The 23,358-nt window shown below is 48.0% G+C and overlaps 1 protein-coding gene across 1 annotated transcript in view; it reads left to right on the top strand.

Annotated features, from left to right (window-relative positions):
• pdia5 (protein disulfide isomerase family A, member 5) overlaps nucleotides 1-23,358 on the top strand; it is a 139,752-nt gene that overhangs the window by 36,083 nt on the left and 80,311 nt on the right. Inside the window, exons 8-10 of the mRNA XM_078404316.1 lie at nucleotides 6,428-6,488; nucleotides 13,785-13,852; nucleotides 16,894-16,985. Coding sequence (XP_078260442.1) covers nucleotides 6,428-6,488; nucleotides 13,785-13,852; nucleotides 16,894-16,985 — 221 coding nt within the window. The remainder of the gene's footprint in view (nucleotides 1-6,427; nucleotides 6,489-13,784; nucleotides 13,853-16,893; nucleotides 16,986-23,358) is intronic.

The raw sequence follows: 23,358 nt of genomic DNA, 5'->3' as shown, positions 1-23,358 counted from the left end.
GCTGAGTCCACAATTTGCTGCAAATTCTTACGGTCCTGGATGCAGGTATTCCTGAACCAATTGTTCGTATCCCTAACAGTCCACGAGTCAGAAATGCGGCCCTGAACAGAGCTCCCATCGGATGCCTGCGGTGTTACGTTGCCCCGTAGGAATAAGTAATCGGGAGAAGCATTCATAAATTCTGGTTTGCCATTCTTAACGCTAGCCCGAGCCCGTCTCCAGCAAAGAATGACACCGTAAGTTTTTACTGCAGTCAAGGCTTTAAAGGCAATTGAAGACAGGCACAAAATGCCAGAGTAACTCAGCGGCACAGGCAGCGTCTCTGGAGAGAAGGAATGGGTGACGTTATGGGTTGAGACCCTTTTTCAGTCTCGACCCGAAACGTCACCCATTCCTTCCCTCCAGAGATGCTGCCTGTCCAGCTGAGTTACTCCAGCATTTTGTGTCTATCTTTGGTGTAAACCAGCATCTGCGCTTTCTCCCTACACTTTTAAATGCCATTGGTGGTTGTACGAAGGACACTGCTGCTGGTCTGGATGGGGTGTCCAGATAGGATTTGCAAAATGGACACTGTTAACGAGAAGCTATTGTTGCTGGGTTTGATGTGGCAAAATTGCAGTTTGTGCCAAGAACAGTCGCCTTTAGTCTCACAGCATCAGGCAAAGCCATCTCCGTAAGGAGGCCGCGAGCCAAGTCTCCGTCAGGGGGCCAGTAGAGCCATCTCCATCAGGGGGCCAGTAGAGCCATCTCCATCGGGGGCCAGTGGAGCCATCGCCATCAGGGGCTCCATGGAGCAATCTCCATCAGGGGGCCAGTTGAGTCATCTCCGTCAGGGGGCCGGAGGACCCATCTCCGTCAGGGGGCCGGTGGACCCATCTCCGTCAGGGGGCAGGTGGACCCATCTCCGTCAGGGGCCCATGGAGCCGTCTCCAACAGGGGCCCCATGGAGCAATCTCCATCAGGGGGCCAGTGGAGCCATCTCCTTCAGGGGGCCATGGAGCCATCTCCGTCAGGTGGCCAGGGGAGCCATCTCCGTCAAGGACCCCATACAGCTAAATGCTTGTTCCTGCGTGCGGGCTGTTTGTAAAGTGGGAACAACTTGTACACGCTAATGGGAAGAGCTGGGGCGAAACGCAGGCAGGATATCAATGGTGAAGTCAATTGCTCATTTTAAACACGAGGCATCCGTTGAATCATTCAGGGGGTAAAAAAAACATGTCGTATAAATCTTTCTGGTTGCAGGGTGGAAAAAATGTGGAGACCTTTTGAAGAGCGGTGTTTATTTTGTCGCCAAATAAAGAGGAAATTTGCATTTAACGAATGCCTTTGGCCACCTCAGGACACACTAAAGAGGAGCAAAGCCGATTGAATTACGTTTTGAAGTGTGATCACAATTTACTGCAGCCGAATGTGGCAGCCAAATTGCACATAGCATGTTCCCATAAGCAGCACAGTAAGAAATGACGATGCAATCTGTTTCAATGGTATGCAAGGAGAGTAGATCAGCAATGCCAGCACTCCCCTGCTGCTCCTGAAATATCCTGGTACCAAGGGATCTTTTGCATCCTCAGTCATAGAGAAACAGCAATAAAACAGGCCCCTTCGCCCCAATGAGTCTGTACCAATCATCAACCACCATTTACAATACAATACAATATATCTTTATTGTCATTGTACAACGAGATTGGGAATGCGCCTCCCATACGATGCAATAAATTAATTAGCTAGTCAGTATAAATTTAGACAACCCAGTGAAACAAAATTAGAAACAGTTTTAAAACAGAATAAAGTGCAAGTAGATCTGTGCCGGTTCACTGTGCGATGTGACCATCCGGCTCAGCAGGACCGGTTCATAGCAGCTATGGCCCTGGGGATGAAGCTGTTCCTGAGTCTGGAGGTGCGGGCGTAGAAGGCCTTGTAGCGTCTGCCCGATGGTAGAAGTTCGAACAGACTGTTGCAGGGGTGTGAAGAGTCTTTGTGGATGCTGGTGGCTTTTCTGAGGCATCGTGTGTTGTAGATGCCCTCCAAGGTTGGTAGCTGTGGTCCGATGGTCCTCTAAGCTCTATGGACTGAGAGTGGTGAGTCTGTGGAATTCTCTGCAACAGAAGGTAGTTGAGGCCAGTTCATTGGCTATATTTAAGAGGGAGTTAGATGTGGCCCTTTTTGCTAAAGGGATCAGGGGGTATGGAGAGAAGGCAGGTACAGGCTACTGAGCTGGATGATCAGCCATGATCATATTGAATGGCGGTGCAGGCTCGAAGGGCCGAATGGCCTATTCCTGCACCTATTTTCTATGTTTCTATGTTTTCTATGAGGCGGAATCTGGAAATAGGTTGCCCGAGAATGTGGGGAGAATAAAAAGATGTTTACAGTAGGATTGTGCAGGAAGGAACCTGCAGGTGATGGTTGAAACTGAAGATAGACAGCACGGCAAGGTGGCACAGCGGCAGAGACCCGGGTTGAATCCGACTACGGGTGCCGCCTGTACGGAGTTTGTACGTGTTGGGTTTTACTCCGATATCTTCGGTTTCCTCCCACACTCCAAAGACATACAGGTTTGCACTTTGGATGGTTTGGTATAAATGTAAATTGTCCCTCGTGTCCGTGGGATAGTGTTAATGTGTGGGAATCATTTGCTCGGCGCAGACATGGAGGGCTGACGGGCCTGTTTCCGCGTTGTATCTCTAAACTAAACTAGTAAACACAAAATGGTGGAGTAACTTTGCGGCTCAGGCAACAGCTCTGGAGAAAAGGAATGGATGACGCTTTGGGACGAGACCCTTCTTCAAACCCTTTTTTGCAGTCTGAAGAAGGATCTCGACCCGAAACGTCACCTATTCCATTTTCTCCAGAGGTGCTGCAAGACCTGCTGAGTTACTCCAGCATTTTGTGTTTATCTTTAAGGTCGTTTAGTTTAGAGATACTGCGCGGAAACAGGCCCTTTGGCCCAGCGATCCCCGCACACTAACACAATCCTCCCCACACTAGGGACAATTTATACTTATACCAAGCCACAGAACCTATAAACCTGCACGTCTTTGGAGTTTGGGGACAAACCGATGATCTCGGAGAAAACCCACGTGGTCACGGGGAGGACCAACAAACTCCGTTCAGACAGCACCCGTGGTCGGGATCGAACCCGGGTCTCTGATGCTGCAAGCGCTGTAAGGCAGCGACGCTACCGCTGCGCCGCCCAGCACGGTAGGATTAGTGTACCCTGTCCTCCACTATCACCGTGAGTACCGGCACACCACAGGGCTGTGTTTTGAGCCCCATGCTCTACTCCCTATTCACACACGACTGTGTTCCTGCATTCGACACCAACACCACTGTCAAGTTTGCAGACGACACAACGGTGATCGGGCTGATCACCAACGGTGATGAAACAAACTATAGAGCGGAGGTGCAGAACCTGGCGGACTGGTGCTCTGATAACAACCTGTCCCTAAACACCTCTAAGACCAAGGAGCTGATCATCAACTTCAGGAGGTCACACAATGGGGAATACGCCCCGATCTTTATCAACGGGGACAGTGTGGAGAGAGTGTCCAGCTTCAAGTTTCTGGACACTCACATTTCGGAGGATCTCACATGGTCCACTAACACTGCTGCGCTGGTCAAGAAGGTGCAGCAACGACTGTTCTACCCAAGAACACTGAAAAAGTCTGGTCTGCCCCAACAGCTGCTGACGACCTTCTACCGCTGGACCATAGAGAGCATCCTAACACATGGCATCCCTGTGTGGTATCTCAGCTGCACGGAGGCAGAGAGTAGAGCTCTTCAGCGGGTTGTCATAGAAACATAGAAACATAGAAAATAGGTGCAGGAGTAGGCCATTCAATATGATCATGGCTGATCATCCAGCTCAGTAACCTGTACCTGCCTTCTCTCCATACCCCCTGATCCCTTTAGCCACAAGGGCCACATCTAACTCCCTCTTAAATATAGCCAATGAACTGGCCTCAACTACCTTCTGTGGCAGAGAATTCCACAGACTCACCACTCTCTGTGTGAAGAAATGTTTTCTCATCTCGGTCCTAAAAGACTTCCCCCTTATCCTTAAGCTGTGACCCCTTGTTCTGGACTTCCCCAACATCGGGAACAATCTTCCCGCATCTAGCCTCTCCAACCCCTTAAGAATTTTATATGTTTCTATAAGATCCCCCCTCAGTCTTCTAAATTCCAGCGAGTATAAGCCTAGTCTATCCAGTCTTTCTACATATGAAAGTCCTGCCATCACACTACATTCGAGGCAATTTACAGGGGTTAACTAATCCAACAACCCCCCCCCCCCATGCGTTTGAGAAGTGGGAGGAGAGCAGAGAACCCAGAGAAACCCCACAGTATCACAAGGCAAACGAGCACAGGGCAGTGCCAGCTGTCAGGATCCAACCCGGGCCTCTGGCGCTGTGTGTTAGCTGCACTTGGGTGGTTTACACCCCTGCGGTATGAACACTGACTTCCCTAACTTCAGAGTGTCCCTGCTTTCCCTCTCTATCCCCTCCCCCTTCCCAGTTCTCCCACTAGTCTTCCTGTCTCCGACTACATTCTATCTTTGTCCCGCCCCCTTCCCTGACGTCAGTCTGAAGAAGGTTCTCGACCCACCCTTTCCTTCTCTCCAGAGATGCTGCCTGACCCGCTGAGTTACTCCAGCATTTTGTGTCTACCTTCGATTTTTAGATTATTTTTTTTTTAAGATTTTTTTTAGATTTAGAGATACAGCGCAGAAACAGGCCCTTCGGCCCACCGGGTCTGCGCCGCCCAGCGATCCCGGCACACTAACACTATCCTACACCCACTAGGGACAATTTCTACATTTGCCCAGCCAATTAACCTACATACCTGTACGTCTTTGGAGTGTGGGAGGAAACCGAAGATCTCGGAGAAAACCCACGCAGGTCACGGGGAGAACGTACAAACTCCGTATAGACGGCGCTCGTAGTCAGGATCGAATCTGAGTCTCCGGCGCTGCATTCGCTGTAAGGCAGCAACTCTACCGCTGTGCCACCGTGCATTTTAACCAGCATCTGCAGTTTTTTTCCTACACTATTGTGCTGCCTACTTTATTCTTGAGCAGGCAACTCTGCTGAGTGTCTTGACCAAAGGACAGCAGACAGGGAGCAGTACAGCGCTCCCTGGTGGTGGCGTATCTGTGGGTGGTGAATCTGTGGAATTCATTGCCACAGAAGGCCGTGGAGGTCAAGTCAATGGATAATTTTTAAGGCAGAGATAAATGGATTATTGATTAGTACGGGTGTCGGGGGTAATGGGGAGAAGGCAGGAGAATGGGGTTAGGAGGGAGAGATAGATCAGCCGTGATTGAATGGCGGAGTAGACTTAGACAATAGGTGCAGGAGGAGGCCATTCGGCCCTTTGAGCCAGCACCGCCATTCAATGTGATCATGGCTGATCATTCTCAATCAGTGCCCCGTTCCTGCCTTCTCCCCATACCCCCTGACTCCGCTATTCTTAAGAGCTCTATCTAGCTCTCTCTTGAATGCATTCAGAGAATTGGCCTCCACTGCCTTCTGAGGCTGAGAATTCCACAGATTTACAACTCTGACTGAAAAAGTTTTTCCTCATCTCAGTTCTAAATGGCCTACCCCTTATTCTTAAACTGTGGCCCCTTGTTCTGGACTCCCCCAACATTGGGAACATGTTTCCTGCCTCTAACGTGCCCAACCCCTTAATAATCTTATACGTTTCGATAAGATCTCCGCTCAGCAGACAGGGAGCAGTACAGCGCTCCCTGGTGGTGGTGCATCTGTGAGTGGTGAATCTGTGGAATTCATTGCCACAGAAGGCCGTGGAGGTCAAGTCAATGGATAATTTTTAAGGCAGAGATAAAAATGGGTTATTGATTAGTACGGGTGTCAGGGGTAATGGGGAGAAGGCAGGAGAATGGGGTTAGGAGGGAGAGATCCAAAGACGTACAGGTATGTAGGTTAATTGGCTGGGTAAATGTAAAAAATGTCCCTAGTGGGTGTAGGATAGTGTTAATGTACGGGGATCGCTGGGCGGCACGGACTTGGTGGGCCGAAAAGGCCTGTTTCCGGCTGTATATATATGATATGATATGATATGATATGATGATATGATATGATATGATATGATATGATATGATATGATATGATATGATATGATATGATAGATCAGCCGTGATTGAATGGCGGAGTAGACTTGATGGGCCGAATTCTGCTCCTATCACTTGTGATTTTATAATCATGAAGATCCTTCCGTTCCCTGAGTATCCGTGTGCCCAGCTAAAAGCTTCTTAAACACCACTATCGTGCCTGTCACTCGTGATCATGAACACCCAGCACTTTGCTGAAGTATTCGGGTTTGTTTTATCAGCTTATTACCATTTCCACCACTTCTGTTCTGTGACAAGTCTTGACTTCCTCCTTTTGTGTTTCCTTTTCCTTAGGAATTCAGGAGATTAACAAAGAAGGAAGAGCGGCCAATTCTCACGATGTTCTATGCTCCATGTGAGTTATCTTATGTGTATGCATCCACGTACAAAACCTATCGGTTGCATTGAATGTGTGTACTCTATGTACAGCCCACAACGCCCACAACTTGTATTCACTGGAATTTAGAAGGATGAGAGGGGATCTTATTAGAAACGTATAAAATTATAAAAGGACTGGCTGGACAAGCTAGAAGCAGGAAAAATGTTCCCGATGTTGGGGGAGTCCAGAACCCGGGGGCCACAGTCTCAGAATAAAGCGGAGGCCATTTAAAACTGAGGTGAGACCCAGAGAGTTGTAAATTTGTGGAATTCTCTGTCACAGAAGGCAGTAGAGGCCAATTCACTGGATGAATTTAAAAGAGTTCAATTTACAGAGGCCAATGAACCTACAAACTCGCATCTTTGAGATGTGGGAGGAGATCAGGGCATCTGGAGACAACCCACTCGGTCACAGGGAGAATGTGCAAACTCCACACAGACAACAGCACCCAAGATCAGGATCGGATCCGGGTCTCTGGCGCTGTAAGGCAACTGCCCTATTAGCCTTGTAGAAACCAGAACCAGGGGGCACAGTTTAAGAATAAGGGGTAGGCCATTTAGAACGGAGATGAGGAAAATGTTTTTCAGTCAGAGAGTTGTGAATCTGTGGAATTCTCTGCCTCAGAAGGCAGTGGAGGCCAATTCTCTGAGTGCATTCAAGAGAGAGCTAGACAGAGCCCTTAAGGATAGCGGAGTCAGGGGGTATGGGGAGAAGGCAGGAACTGGGTACTGATTGAGAATGATCAGCCATGATCACATTGAATGGCGGTGCTGGCTCGAGGGGCCGAATGGCCTACTCCTGCACCTATTGTCTATTGTCTAAACTACAGATGCTGGCTTATACCGAAGATAGACACAAGGTTCTGGCGTAATTCAGTGGGTCAGGCAAAATCTCTGGAGAAAAAAGAATGGGTGACGTTTTGGATCGGGACTGAAAAAGGGTCCCAACCCCAAATGTCTCCCATCTTTTTTTCTCCACAGAGTTTCTGCCTGACCCGCTGAGTTACTGAGGGATTGATCATTGCCACAGACACTGGGTTTGCTGAATAATTAACTGGAACCACTTACTGTCAAAAAACATTTAAAAAAATTCACAAGAGCTGCAAAGATTGCAGAGAGGCGCAGATGCAAGTTAGTTGCAGCTGTACTCTCACATTGATAGCGTATCAAGCACTCACTATCTCAGCTTTACCAGCCGTGCCACTGAGCCGCCTAGAATAAGCTCGAGGAACTGAATTGTGGACGCAGCCCAGACCATCACACAAACCAACCTCCCTTCCATTGACTCCATCTACACCTCACGCTGCCTCGGCAAGGCCAGCAGCATAATCAAGGACCAGTCTCACCCCGGCCACTCCCTCTTCTCCCCCCTCTCCTATCAGGCAAAAGGTACAGAAGTGTGAAAACGCACACCTCCAGATTCAGGGACAGTTTCTTCCCGGCTGTTATCAGGCAACTGAACCATCCTACCACAACCAGAGAGCAGTCCTGAACTACTATCTATCTCATAGGTGACCCTGAGACGATCCTTGATCCTGGACTTTGCTGGCTTTACCTTGCACTAAACGTTATTCCCTTATCTTATATCTGTACACTGTGAATGGCTCGATTGTAATCATGTATTGTCTTTCTGCTGACCTTACGACCCCTGCTTTGACTGTGGATGAATCATGGCCACACTCAAGTAGATTTAGTTTCGTTTATTGTCATGTGTACAGTGAAAATTTTCAAAACAACAAAAAATTTCACTGTACACATGACAATAAACGAAACTAAATGAACTAAATCTACTTGAGTGTGGCCATGATTCATCCACAGTCATCCACAGGGTCGTAAGGTCACCAGTGCGAGTAGTAGAATCAGGCCATTCGGCCCATCAAGACTACTCCGTCATTCAATCACGGCTGATCTATCTCTCCCTCCTAACCCCATTCGCCTGCCTTCTCCCCATAACCTCCGACACGCCGTACTAATCAAGAATCTATCTATCTCTGCCTCAAACGCATCCGCTGACGTGGCCTTCAAAGCCTCCTGTGGCAAAGAGTCCCACAGATTCACCACCTTTGACTAAAGGGTGGGCGCCTGGCCATGTCCCCGGAGTTAGGCAAATGGTGGCGGTGAAGAAACCTCCCTTCCTGCTCACTGTGAATCCCCACCAGAGAGCAGGAGTGAAAGAGGAGATTGTTGGAATAGTCAGATAGACAATAGGTGCAGGAGGAGGCCATTCGGCCCTTCGAGCCAGCACCGCCATTCAATGTGATCATGGCTGATCATTCTCAATCAGTACCCCGTTCCTGCCTTCTCCCCATACCCACTGACTCCGCTATCCTTAAGAGCTCTATCCAGCTCTCTCTTGAATGCATTCGGAGAATTGGCCTCCACTGCCTTCTGAGGCAGAGAATTCCACAGATTCACAACTCTCTGACTGAAAAGGTTTTTCCTCATCTCCGTTCTAAATGGCCTACCCCTTATTCTTAAGAGATTGAGAGAGATGCTCCTTCTCGCAGCAAACACATTTTACACCATTTTCTCAGTTGCAACCCCTGATGATTATGTAGCGGCAAGATTCCTCTCGGCCTTCTGTCGCTCTGTCAGTGTCTGTTGCTTTGTTGCTTAGTTTCATATTGGAACAGCTGTCGGTTCTTTTGTGTGTGTGTGCATGTGTGTGCTTATTGTTCTTATTGTTCTTAAAGCTGAAATAACCTGCTTATCTCTTATGTTTATTGAATAAGTACTGCCAAGATTTGAAGCACTGGAATTGGGAAATGAAAATAATTCTTTGACATGGGGTTGCATTGCTTCTTCGCTGCCTCTCTTGCTCCTCCCTGTTTACAGAAAGAACCCACACGATAGGATTGTTTTTTTTGATGATTTGACCAAATGGGTTGGTGAGGGGAGAGCTGTAGAGGCTCTACACCAAATGACAGCTGACGTTTGGAGCCTTTAGTTTATTTTAGAGATACAGCGCGGAAACCGGCCAACCGAGTCCGCACCGGCCAACAATCCCTGCGCTCGAAGGGCCGAATGGCCTCCTCCTGCTCCTATTGTCTATTAACACTGCCCCACACACACTAGGGACGATTTACATCTATACCAAACCAATTAACCTACAAACTGGTTTGGAGTGTGGGAGGAAACTGAAGATCTCGGAGAAAACCCACACGGTCAATAGACAATAGAAAATAGACAATAGGTGCAGGAGTCGGCCATTCGGCCCTTCGAGCCAGCACTGCCATTCAATGTGATCATGGCTGATCATCCACAATCAGTACCCCGTTCCTCCCTTCTCCCCATACCCCCTGACTCCGCTATCATTAAGAGCTCAATCTAATCTCTCTTGAAAGCATCCAGAGAATTGGCCTCCACTGCCTTCTGAGACAGAGAATTCCACAGATTTGCAACTGAGTGAAAACGTTTTTCCTCATCTCCGTTCTAAATGGCCTACCCCTTATTCTTAAACTGTGGCCCCTGGTTCTGGACTCCCCCAACATTGGGAACATGTTTCCTGCCTCTAGCGTGTCCGACCTCTTAATAATCTTATATGTTTCGATAAGATCCCCTCTCATCCTTCTAAATTCCAGTGTATACAAGCAGGGAGAGAGTACAAACTCCACACAGGCAATCCCTGTGGACGGCTTCGAGCCCGGGTCTCTGGTGCTTTGAGCAGCAACTCTACCGCTGCGCCGCTGTGCCGCCCCTATTAGTATTCCTGTTGCACCCAAAAGTTAAACAAATTGCAAGACGCAATGGTTAGCAAATCGCTGAGGTCTCACTGCTAGTTTAACGAAGCACTCCATGTTTATCGAGTAACCGTGGCTGAACATCACTGACTGAACAAACAACAGGACAAATCTTCCAGACGCTTTCCAATAAAAGCAGAAGGTTGGAACTGCACAAAGATAAATAGCATCTGACGACTAAAGAGGTTAACATTTTCAGGCTTGGCACTTGATCATCGCTAACAGACTGTTGGTTGACTGTGCCCAGTTCCTGAGTGAGTGAGGGTGGGGTGGTAATTTGTGCTCCGCATGATGTAATAAATCATTGCAAGTTCAACTCCACCGTTGACATTAGTTCCCGGGGAAAAATAGTCAACTTTGCCGATCACATCTTATCCAGAGCACAAGACTACCCTGTCAGAGAGAGTCCACAGAATGCTGGAAATATCAAAACAAATATTGGATACTTGACCAAGTGGACCCGTTGGGCCCAAACCTCTCCTGCGTTGGTGCAGCACCCTCTCCTCCCCCCTCCCCCTCCCCCTTCCCTCCCTCCCTCCCTCCCTCATCCCCTTCTACCCCCATTCCCCTACCCCCCCCACGCCATCCCCTCAACCCCCCCTTATCCTCCCTCCTCCCCCTCCCTCCTCCTTCTCTCCTCTCCCCCTCCCTCCTCCCCTCCCCCTTCCCTGACCCCACTCCATCCCCCTCAACCCCCCCTTATCCTCCCTTCCCCTCCCTCCTCCCTCCACCCCCTCCCTCCACCCCCTCCCTACCCAGGAGATAGATTTAAACTTTAAAATGTGAACATCTTTTAAAATATAACACCGATTTCAATGGAACTTCTTCCATTAGCACCAAAGGGACGACGGTGAGAAAGATGGGCCTAAAATTGTTGCGCTATCGTGTACCGTTTTGATTTCAGTTCAGGAACAAACAAACAAACAAACGAGTGTTTTAGTATATGGATACACAAAACATTGCAGCTTCTACAGAGTAAAGCAAATTTAGTACATCATCAAGGATGATAGTGTAGGACTGGCAATTTTGGCATATGTGTGGTAGATATCAATCGATGTATGTTTTGAGACAGGAGTAGAGGAAAGAGTTGTGATAATTAAATAGAGAGACTGAGAATTACACGCCTTTTAACCCTGGGTAGAAAAGAGTGTGTAAAATGATGGTATAAAGATGAAAAAGCAAAAGGACATGGAAAATGGTGAATATAATATGGGGTGGGAGGGGAGGGGGGGGGGGAAGGGGGGGGGAGGGGAAGGGGAGGGGGGAAGGGAGGGAGTGTGGAGGTAGGGAAGGGGGAGAGGAGAGGGGAGGGGGCCGGGGGGAGACGAGGGTGCTGCACCATTGCAGGAGAGGTTTGGGCCCAACAGGTCCACTTGGTCTAGTTTCCAATATTTGTTTTGGTGTCTCCAGCATTTTGTCATTCTGTGGACTCTCTCTGACAGTGCTAGTATTATTTTCGGAAGGAATAAAAGATTGGGAAAAATATTAAATTGGGATTTTTATTCATGGGTTTGAAGACAACTGAGGGGAGGAATTTAGCAAAGTTTTTCAAAATTACAGGTTTTGAAATCATAACACTTCAGCCCTTTGAACGGGGATGTAGGTGAGGTGAATCGCAAAGACCTGCAACATGGAGAGCCATTGAGTCCATTGTGCCTGTGGCAGCAGGTTGAAGGTCATCTCAGTCCATCCACCTACTCCATATCTCGAAGGATCTTCAATTACACTCTTCAATTATACTCTCAATTGTGTTTTTTTTAAGTTGCTGCTGACTCCCTTTGCAATCATAGAAACATAGAAAATAGGTGCAGGGAGGAGGCCATTTGGCCCCTCGAGCCAGCACCGCCATTCATTGTGATCATGGCTGATCATCCACAGTCAGTAACCTGTGCCTGCCTTCTCCCCATATCCCTTGATTCCGCTAGCCCCTAGAGCTCTATCTAACTCTCTTTTAAATTCATCCAGTGAATTGCCAGTCCTGCTGAGTTACTCCAGCACTTTGTTCACAAGGTCAGAAGTTATAGGAGCAGAATTAGGCCATTCGGCCCATCAAGTCTACTCCACCATTCACTATCAGTCTGAAGAATTGGTCTCGACCCGAAACGTCGCCCATTCCTTCTCTCCTGAGATGCTGCCTGACCTGCTGAGTTACTCCAGCATTTTGTGAATAAATACCTTCGATTTGCACCAGCATCTGCAGTTATTTTCTAACACTATCTTTCCCTCTCAACACCATTCTCCTGCCTTCTCCCTGACACCTGTACTAATCAAGTATCTGTCGATCTGCGTCTTAAAAATACCCAATGATTTGGCCTCCACAGTCGTCTGTGACATTGAATTCCGCAGATTCACCACCCATTGACTAAAGAAATTCCTCCTCATCTCCTTTCTCAAAAGGTATGTCCTTTTATTTGGAGGCTGTGGCCTCTGGTCCTAGACTCTCCCACTGGTGGAAACATCTTCTCCACATCCTTTGTTTCTATCTTCGGCGCAAACCAACATCTGCAGTTCCTTTCTACACTAAACATTTTGAGTGTTCTTTTAATCATCTCTGCACAAAGTCAAAAGGCTTTTTTAGTTACCAACCCTCCTCACCCTGACTATCATCCCTTGGTTAAAACTGCATTGTTCATATAAATTTAATTTTTAGTTTAGTTTAGAGATACAGCACGGAAACAGGCCATTCGGCCCACCAGGTCAATAGACAATAGACAATAGGTGCAGGAAGAGGCCATTCGGCCCTTCGAGCCAGCACCGTCATTCAATGTGATCATGGCTGAGCGTTCTCAATCAGTACCCCGTTCCTGCCTTCTCCCCATACCCCCTGACTCCGCTATCCTTAAGAGCTCTATCCAGCTCTCTCTTGAATACCTTGGTCGGTGGTCCGCACCGACCAGCGATCTTCGCACACTAACACTATCCTACACACACTAGGGACAGTTGTTTTTTAACATCTTCGCACACTAACACTATCCTACACACACTAGGGACAGTTGTTTTTTAACATCTTCGCACACTAACACTATCCTACACACACTAGGGACAGTTGTTTTTTAACATCTTCGCACACTAACACTATCCTACACACACTAGGGACAGTTGTTTTTTTAACATTTATAACAAGGCAATTAACCTACAAACCTGTATGTCTTTGGAGTGGGCGAGGAAACCAAAGATCTCAGAAAAAACCCAGGCAAGTCACGAGGAGAACGTACAAACTCCGTACAGACAAGTACCCGTAGTCAGGAGAGAACCCGGGTCTCTGGCGCTCTACCCGCTGCGCCACCGTGCCGCCCCCTATCTAGGAAAAAAATAGATAATCAAGAGAGCTCTGGGAAAACACATGAGAAGGAATAGATTCAGAAGATGAACTGGCGCTCACTGTGTGTGCTGTGATATCTTTGCAGTGGCATGCGGTTAAATGATATTGTCAGAGCTGTCATTGATCTGTTTAGCCCAATGTTTGTCTCTGTCTCTCCTCTGTTTGTCTGCTGCTGTGGCCTTTGACCTGGCCTCTTGACGTCTGGGGTCAGGGTGTGGGGTGTGCAAGCGGATGATGCCAGCCTTTGAGCAAGCTGCCACCGAGATGAAGGGCGCCCATGTAAGTATCGCCGTTTCATTGGCCTGCTAATAAAGGCGACGTCGTCGTTCTCTTGGTACGTCACTCCATTCAATCAAGCGTTCAGTCCTGAGTTGGACTTTAGGCCTTGGAGATGCAGCGCGAAAACGGGCCCGCCCGCCCACGGTCCGCGCCGACCAGCGATCACCCCGTACACACGCACCATCCCACACACATTAGGGACGACTTACAATATTTTACCGGAGCCAATTAACTTACAAGCCTGTACGTTTTTAGAGTGTGGGAGGAGACCAGAGCACCCGGAGAAAACCCACGCAGTCACAGGGAGAACGTACAAACACTATACATACAGCGTTCGTAGTCACGATTGAATCCTGTAATGCAGCAACTCTGGCGCTGTAAGGCAGCATCCCTACTGCTGTGTCACTGTACTGCCTTTCTTTAACTTTTAATTAATAGCTTTGGTAATGATATCTTTGAAATCTGATATCTGTCCTTGTCTGATTTCCCAACATTCAACACCTCCGCACTTCTCTGTATTAAATTCCATCAACCATTCCTCAGCCCAGCTGCCCGATTAAGATCCTGTTACAATTTTTGACACTATTTACAATACCACCCACTTTAGTGTCATCTGCAAATTTGCTAATCATGTCTTGTATGTTCTCATCCAAATCATCGATGTAGATGGGCCCAGCACCGAGCCCTGAGGCACACCACCAGTCACAGCCTTCCACCATTACCCTCTGCCTCCTTCCATGAATCCAATCTTATCCAGTTACCTGTCTCTCCTTGGATCCCATTCAATCTAACTTTCCAGCCGGCCATGCGGAACCTTTTTAGATTTTAGATTTAGAGATACAGCGCGGAAACAGGCCCTTCGGCCCACCGAGTCCGCGCCGCCCAGCGATCCCCACACATTAACACTATCCTACGCACACTAGGGACAATTTTTTTACATTTACCCAGTCAATTAACCTACATACCTGTACGTCTTTGGAGTGTGGGAGGAAACCGAAGATCTCGGAGAAAACCCACAGGTCACGGGAAGAATGTACAAACTCCGTACAGACGGCGCCCGTAGTCAGGATCGAACCTGAGTCTCTGGCGCTGCATTCGCTGTAAGGCAGCAACCGCTGTGCCACCGTGCCGCCCTTGTCAGGAGATGCGTAGAGGAACAGTTCACAGAGTTGCTAATTCACACACAGTTTTGTCTGAACATTAGCCCTTGTTTCAAATCATCCAAAGACACAAAGTGCTGGGGCCACTCAGCAGATCAGGCAGCATTTGTTGTGGTTCCAACCCAAAACGTCACCTATCCGTATTCTGCAGAAATGCTGGCTGATCTGCTGGGTTACTCCAGCAATTTGTCTCCTTTTTTGTGAACCAGTATCTGGAGTTCTTTGCATCTCAAATCATTCACTTGTCTTTGGACAGTGGGTTCTGCTGGATTTTAAAAATATTATCTAACCATTTGCATGTTGCGGCACGGTGGCGCAGTGGTAGAGTTGCTGCCTTACAGCGAATGCAGCGCCATAGATTCGGGTTCGATCCTGACTACGGGCGCCGTCTGTATGGAGTTTGTACGTTCTCCCCGTGACCTGCGTGGGTTTTCTCCGAGATCTTCGGTTTCCTCCCACATTCCAAAGACGTACAGGTATGTAGGTTAATTGGCTGGGTAAAATGTAAAAATTGTCCCTAGTGTGTGTAGAATAGTGTTAATGTACGGGGATCGCTGGGCAGCGCGGACTTGGTGGGCCAAAGGGGCCTGTTTCCGCGCTGTATCTCTAAATCTAAAAAATCTATTTAAAAAAATGTGCGTACACACACACACGTGTTCAAAGGACACAGTATTGCTAACAGCCCCAGTATTCTTTGCCCCCAAGTTCCCTGCAGGTCAGAGACCATCGTTCTTTCTCTGTGGCTGGATCATTGGTGATTAGCTAGCAGAGATAAAACAATCAAGAATTGGACTTGGTACTCACAAGGATGCTCCCAATAAGCATCAGAAGACTTAGTTTAGTTTAGAGATACAGCGCGGAAACAGGCCCTTCGGCCCACCCAGTCAGCACGGGCCTGCAATCCCCACACACCAACGCCATCCTACACTAGGGACAACTCAAGTCATTCAACCCTGGAGCACGGGAGGAAACCAAAGCTCCCGGAGAAAACCCACGCAGGCCACGTGAGAGGACGCACAGGCAAGCTACCTGCCGCCAGGATGGAACCCGGGTCTCTGGCGCTGTAAGGCAGCAACTCCACCGCGCAGCCCCCGAGGAAGGTGGGAGGAAAGCAGAGCAAACCCACGTGACCATAGGGGAAAACCACCAAACCACTTCAGCCTTCCTGCTGCCAAATCCCATAGCTGCCTCTCGTCACTGTTTAATTCACGACTTCCTGCTAACACTCGATCATCTCAGCTTTCGATTTTAATCTGGTCTTTTCCCAGCTGGGACCCACTGCATCGCCCTGTCTGTTTTCAGATTTGTAGCAAAACAAACAATTGTGAGTTTTAATTGTGGATTTAACCAAGGCCGAATTAAGCCATTATTTCTCAAATGAAGGGACTAGCCTCAGGGCTGGAACGAACATGCGCTTCAATAGCGTTAGATGTTAGAGCTAGTTTAGTTTAGAGATACAGCGCGGAAACAGGCCCTTCGGCCCACCGATTCCGCGCTGACCAACGACCCCCGCACGTTAGTACCATCATACACACACGAGGGCCAATTTACATTTACGCCAAGCCAATTAACCTACAAGCCTGTACGTCCTTGGAGTGCGGGAGGAAACCGAAGATCTCGGAGAAAACCCACGCAGGTCGCGGGGAGAACGCACAAACTCCGTACAGATGGCGCCCGTTGTCAGGATCGAACCCAGGTCTCGCGGCGCTGTAAGGCAGCAACTCTACCGCTGCGCCACCACAGTGCCGCCCTAAATGCAAGCTGCTGCAATATTATTCCTGAAGAAGGTCTAGGTTTGAATGGTCAATTAGAGTTTTAATCGATTACGCTGACCAGGCATTAGTGATTCATCAAGACTAATGCACATTGTTTCCTGCATAGGTCATGGTCGGAATGAATGTCCACTCTTCCGAATTTGATGAACTCAAACAGGAGTTCAACGTCAAAGGATACCCGACTTTCTGTTACTTTGAGTAAGTCTTGCTTTACTGACATGTGGGAGTGGTGAGGGTCACAATTAAGTCCGAGCCGCCTGATGTGGCTTTGTGGTTTCGTAAGTGGTAGGGGCAGAATTAGGCCATTCGGCCCATCAGGTCTACCCTGCCATTCAATCATGGCTGATCTATCTCTCCCTCCTAACCCCACTCCCCTTCCTTCTCCCCAAAACCCCCGACACCCGTACTCATCCAGAATCTGCCGAGCTCTGACTTAAAAAAATATCCACTGACCTGGCCTCCACAGCCCTCTTTGCGGCAATGAATTCCACAGATTCACCTTCCCGACAGTGTGACCTTACAAGATGTTTATTCACAAAATGCTGGAGTAACTCAGCAGGTCAGGCAGCATCTCAGGAGAGAAGGAAAGTGTGACGTTTCGGGTCGAGACCCTTCTTCAGACTGATGTTTATGTCTGTCTGTCCAAATAATGCTTTCCGCTGTACCATTTTCTAGAATGTGGACCTTTATCAGAGGTTAAGAACTTAATGAGGGAGATTTTGGTGGCGTATCAAAATAATAATCTTCACTATATAAAATAAACTTCCTTCCAATTAATGTATCCTTCCACCTCCGGCCCACTCAAGTGATATCACTGATAAGGGGAATCATCTGTGCTTAGGATTGCATCATTCATTTGCTGCTACAATGGGAAAGTTCTCTGACTTTAAACTTGCCTGGGTCTTGGTCAGAGCCACCATTGTAAAAGTCTAGAACCAGGGGCCACAGTTTAAGAATAAGGGGTAGGCCATTTAGGACGGAGATGAGGAAAAACTTTTTCACCCAGAGTTGTGGATCTGTGGAATTCTCTGCCTCAGAAGGCAGTGGAGGCCGATTGTCTGGATGCTTTCAAGAGAGAGCTAGATAGAGCTCTTAATGACAGCGGAGTCGGGGGGTATGGGGAGAGGGCAGGAACGGGGTACTGATTAAGAAATGATCACAGTGAATGGCGGTGCTGGCTCGAATGGCCTACTCCTGCACCTATTGTCTATTGTCTAAAACACACCATTGTTGTTCTGTGAAATACTTGTGCACGATGTGTGGGTTGTTCAGCCCAAATTGGGATGTATTTTTAAGAGCATAAGGGAGTTCAGTTAATTCAAGATGCGTATAATGTTACCTCAGCTTATTTTTGGGTAGCTTCGTACATTTTCTTTTGCTAGTCTTTTTTTTTCCCAGTGAAAGTGACAAGCCTTAAACAATCAGTGAAGTGGGAAAAGGAAAGAACTGAGAAATATTTCAACATGCCTTTCCCTTCCAAATGTTCCCTCCTCCCACGGATCAAGGCAGAGAGTTTTTTTTTTTAAGGGTCACAAATTGTGCAAGCTTTGGCCACCCTTTGTTTCTCACTGAAGTATCTCTTTCCTCTCGTTAGCTAACTCCCTTGAGAGTTGGCAGGCAGTATGACCCGGTGCAAGATAGACACAAAATGCTGGAGTAACTCAGCGGGACAAGCAGCATCTCTGGGAAGAAGGAATGGATGATGTTTTGGGTCGAGACCCTTCCTCAGACTGAAGAAGCAGTCTGAGGAAGGGTCTCGACCCGAAACGTCACCCATTCCTTCTTTCCAGAGATGCTGCCTTTCCCCGCTGAGTTCCTCCAGCATTTTTTGCCTATCTTCGGTGTAAAAACTAGCATCTGCAGTTCCATCTTACACAGAGTTTTAGGATTGTCGGATGCAAGTTTATTAATGCTCCAACCCACTTTGAATTCATTTTTTTCTTTAAATGTTAGACAGTAGAATGATAATTTTTCAGTGTGCCCATTCAGTTTTAAAGAAAGTATGGGGATTTAGACACATTAAATTAAAAGGGAGGGTGGGAAAAAGAACCAGGTAGGTTTCAAGTAGGGTTGCCAACTGTCCCGTATTAGCCGGGATATCCCGTATTTTGGGTTAAATTAGTTTGTCCCGTACGGGACCGCCCTTGTCCCGTATTAGTAGGGTTGCCAGCTTCCTCACTCCCAAATAAGGGACAAAGGGTGACATCACCCCCCGCACCCCACGTGACCTCACACAGCCAGCGGACACGTGCTCCCGCTCCACCAATGGTGGCCGCCTGGGCCGTCATTGGTGGAGCAGGAGCACATTGGCCGCTGGCTGGGGCGCGGGGCGGTGACGTCACCCTTTGTTCCTTACTTGGGAGTGAGGAAGTTGGCAACCCTACTTCAAGGGAGAGGAGCCGATGGAACCAGGTGGGTTTAAAGGAAGCATGGGAACTGGGTCCCATGGGAATGGATGAGGAAGGCGGGAATACTCCCTCGAGAGTTGGCAGGCAGTTTGACTCTGTTCAAGATAGACACAAAATGCCGGAGTAACCCAGCGGGACAGGCAGCATCTCTGGGTAGAAGGAATGGGTGACGTTTCGGGTCGAGACCCTGACTCTCAGACTGAAGAAGGGTCTCGATCCATTCCTTCTCTCCGGAGATGCTGCCTGTCCCGCTGAGTTACTCCAGCATTTTGTCTCTGTCTTCGGTTTTAAACCAGCTCCTTCCTCCATCGTTGACTCTGTGCACAACAGACAAACTTTATCATCTGCTCCTCTGCCTTTTGGTAATTGTGCATTTTTCCCATTCTACTTGCGCAATCACAAATTTTGGCCTCCACTCTGCACATGCCTGAGAATTCAGACCCACAACATCACTTCAAAGTAACGTGGTCTTGGGAATTAATTATTTCGTGTAGAATCCTACGGTCCTGCAGAGGCTGTTCCTCCTATCGTGCCTCTTTGAAAGAGCTGCCAATTAGCCCAGACCGCCTAGTCTTTCCCTATAAGCCTGCAAGTTTTCTCTTTTTAAAGTATTTATTCAATTCCCATTTCAAAAATTATTATCGAGTTTGCTACCTCTGTCCTCACAGGCAGTGAATTCTTAATTGCAATTTGCTGCATTTTAGAGAAGTCTTTTCATCTCCCCCCCCCCCCCCCCCCCCTCCCCTTAAGTGTATTTTAGTTTTAGTTTAGCGATACAGCTTGGAAGCAGGCCCTTTGGACCACTGAGTCCACGCCGACCATCCATCTCCCGTTCACACCAGTTCTCTGTTATCCCACTTTCTCATCCACTCTCTACGCACTACAGAGGCCAATTAACCTACAAACTCGCACGCCTTTGGGATGTGGGAGGAAACCGGAGCACCCCGGAGGAAACCCGTGTGGTCACGTGTGCCGACAGCACCCGAGGGCAAGATCCAGCCCGGGTCTCTGGCACTGTGAGGCAGCAGCTCTACCAATAGACAATAGGTGCAGGAGTAGGTCATTCGAGCCAGCACCACCATTCAATGTGATCATGGCTGATCATTCTCAATCAGTACCCCGTTCCTGCCTTCTCCCCATACCCCCTGACTCCGCTATCCTTAAGAGCTCTATCTAGCTCTCTCTTGAATGCATTCAGAGAATTGGCCTCCACTGCCTTCTGAGGCAGAGAATTCCACAGATTCACAACTCTCTGACTGAAAAGGTTTTTCCGTTTTAAATGGCCTACCCCTTATTCTTAAACTGTGGCCCCTGGTTCTGGACGGAGCCAGCCTTCCTACAATACAATACAATACAATACAATATATCTTTATTGGCATTGTACAGGGGTACAACGAGATTGGGAATGCGCGTCCCATACGATGCAATAATTTAATTAGCTAGTCAGTATTAATTGAAACAACCCAATGAAACAAATTGTAACAGTTTTAAAACAGAATAAAGTGCAAGTAGGTCTGTGCCGGTTCACTGTGCGATGTGACCATCCGGCCTAGCAGGACCGGTTCATGGCAGCTATGGCCCTGGGGATGAAGCTGTTCCTGAGTCTGGAGGTGCGGGCGTAGAAGGCCTTGTATCGTCTGCCCGATGGTAGAAGTTCGAACAGACTGTTGCAGGGGTGTGAAGAGTCTTTGTGGATGCTGGTGGCTTTTCTGAGGCATCGTGTGTTGTAGATGCCCTCCAAGGCTGGTAGCTGTGTTCCGATGGTCCTCTGAGCTCTATGGACTACCCGCTGAAGAGCTTTCCTCTCTGCCTCCGTGCAGCTGAGATACCACACAGGGATGCCATGCGTCAGGATGCTCTCTATGGTGCAGCGGTAGAAGGTCGTCAGCAGCTGTTGGGTTAGACCAGACTTCTTCAGTGTTCTTGGGTAGAACAGTCGTTGCTGTGCCTTCTTGACCAGCGCAGCGGTGTTATTGGACCATGTTAGGTCCTCCGAAATGTGAGTGCCCAGAAACTTGAAGCTGGACACTCTCTGATGAGTTTGTTGGTCCCATTGGCGTCCGCGGCCTTCGCCCTGCTACCCCGGCACAGGGCAGCGGAGAAGATGGCACTGGCAACCACCTTATGAAAAAGTACAGCCGGCTCTGTCCCTTCTTGTACAGGGCCTCAGCGTTCCTGGACCAGTCCAGTTTACTGTCCGGGTACACTGCAAGGTATTTGTACTCCCTGGTAAACTGCTTCCTAATCTAACTGATCGCCATCCATTCCCTGTCATGAAGCAACACATGGTTTTCAAGATGAAAAACAAAGGGCAGAAATGATATGCATGTAACTATTTGGCTGGAAAATAACATTTTTTCAAAGTTAAAAGTAGTAATTAGAGTTGAGAAACCTGATCCTTTGGAGAATTTAGATGAACTTGATTGGAATTCAGCCCGGTAGCTAGACAAAAATAGAAACGTTTTAAAATGTTTAAAAATATATTTACAAAATTTAGTTTAGTTTAGAGATACCAATGCAGAAACAGGCCCTTCGGCCCACAGAGTCCCTGCAGGCCAGATATCCCCACGCAATGACACTATCCTATTAGCGCCTTGTTCAGGGCTGTGAAACAGCAGCAGTTTTGGTCAAATCTTATAAACCAATCTGCAGGAAACATGTTCCCAATGTTGGGGGAGTCCAGAACAAGGGGCCACAGTTTAAGAATAAGGGGTAGGCCATTTGGAACTGAGATGAGGAAAAACTTTTTCAGTCAGAGAGTTGTGAATCTGTGGAATTCTCTGCCTCAGAAGGCAGTGGAGGCCAATTCTCTGAATGCATTCAAGAGAGAGCTAGATAAGGCTCTTAAGGATAGCGGAGTCAAGGGGTATGGGGAGAAGGCAGGAACGGGGTACTGATCGAGAATGATCAGCCATGATCACATTGAATGGCGGTGCTGGCTCGAAGGGCCGAATGGCCTCCTCCTGCACCTATTGTCTATTGTCTATACTTCACACACTAGGGACAATTTACATTAATACCAAGCCAATTAACCTACAAACCTGTACGTCTTTGGGGTGCGGGAGGAAATGCGGGAGCACCCGGGAAAAAATCCACGCGGTCACGGGGGGAACGTACAAACTCCTTACAGACAGCACCCGTAGTCAGGATTGAACCTGTGTCTCTGGGGCAGTGAGGCAGCAACTCTACCGCTGCACCACCGTGATGCCCTGTTGTTGACTGCGTTTTGTTTCCAGCTGATTTCTGTTAAAAAGCTTCCTTCCACCCTTTTACAATTTTTTTTTCAGAAAGCAATCAGATCATTCCACTTGACTGCTAAATTATATATGTTAAAATTTCATTAAGTAGTTGCACAGAGTCTCTTGCCCAGAGTGGGGGAATCGAGGACCAGAGGGCATTCATTCAAGGTGAAGGGGAAAAGATTTAATAGGAATCTGAGGGGTAACTTTTTCACACAAAGGGTGGTGGGTGTATGGAACAAGCTGCCAGGGGAGGTAGTTGAGGCTGGAACTACCCCGACATTTAAGAAACATTTAGTCAGGTACATGGATAGGTCAGGCTTGGAGAGATATGGACCAAGCGCAGGCAGGTGGGACTAGTGTAGCTGGGAACATGTGGCCGGTGTGGGCAAGTTGGACCGAAGGGCCTGTTTCCACACTGTATCACGCTATGCCTCTACAAGTCTTTCCTTGTTCCTTCCAGATTTCCAGCCAAAATGCAATTTACTTTTAAAAAGCACTCTTAAATAATTAGTTTTTAATGTATCAACTTCCATTTGCACTACATTATCAGAATGCAAACTGTGCAATACACTGAAATCTTTTGAACTGATAAATAGATTAAAATCTTGGAGACACAAGGAACTGCAGATGCCGGAATATTGAAGAAAGCACAAAGTGCTGGAGTAACTCAATGGGGCATGCAGCATCTGTGAAGGGAAATGATCAGGCAACCTTTCATGTCCGGAACCTGCTTCGGACTGATTGTAGACCGGGGAGATAGCGGGGGAAAAGGTTGGGGCAGGTCAAACCACGTGGAGAGCGATAGGTGGATACAGGGCAGATGGGTGGACAATGGCTAGAGATGAAGAGATAAAGTGGTATCAGTTAAGGAGTTCATAAGTGATATGAGCAGAATTAGGCCATTTGGCCCATCAAGTCTAC

The sequence above is a fragment of the Rhinoraja longicauda genome, chromosome 8 (assembly GCF_053455715.1).
Source record: "Rhinoraja longicauda isolate Sanriku21f chromosome 8, sRhiLon1.1, whole genome shotgun sequence".
NCBI classification, from domain to species: domain Eukaryota; kingdom Metazoa; phylum Chordata; class Chondrichthyes; order Rajiformes; family Arhynchobatidae; genus Rhinoraja; species Rhinoraja longicauda.
Note: the sequence above shows the minus strand (reverse complement) of the source record. Positions and strands in the feature narration are given on the sequence as shown.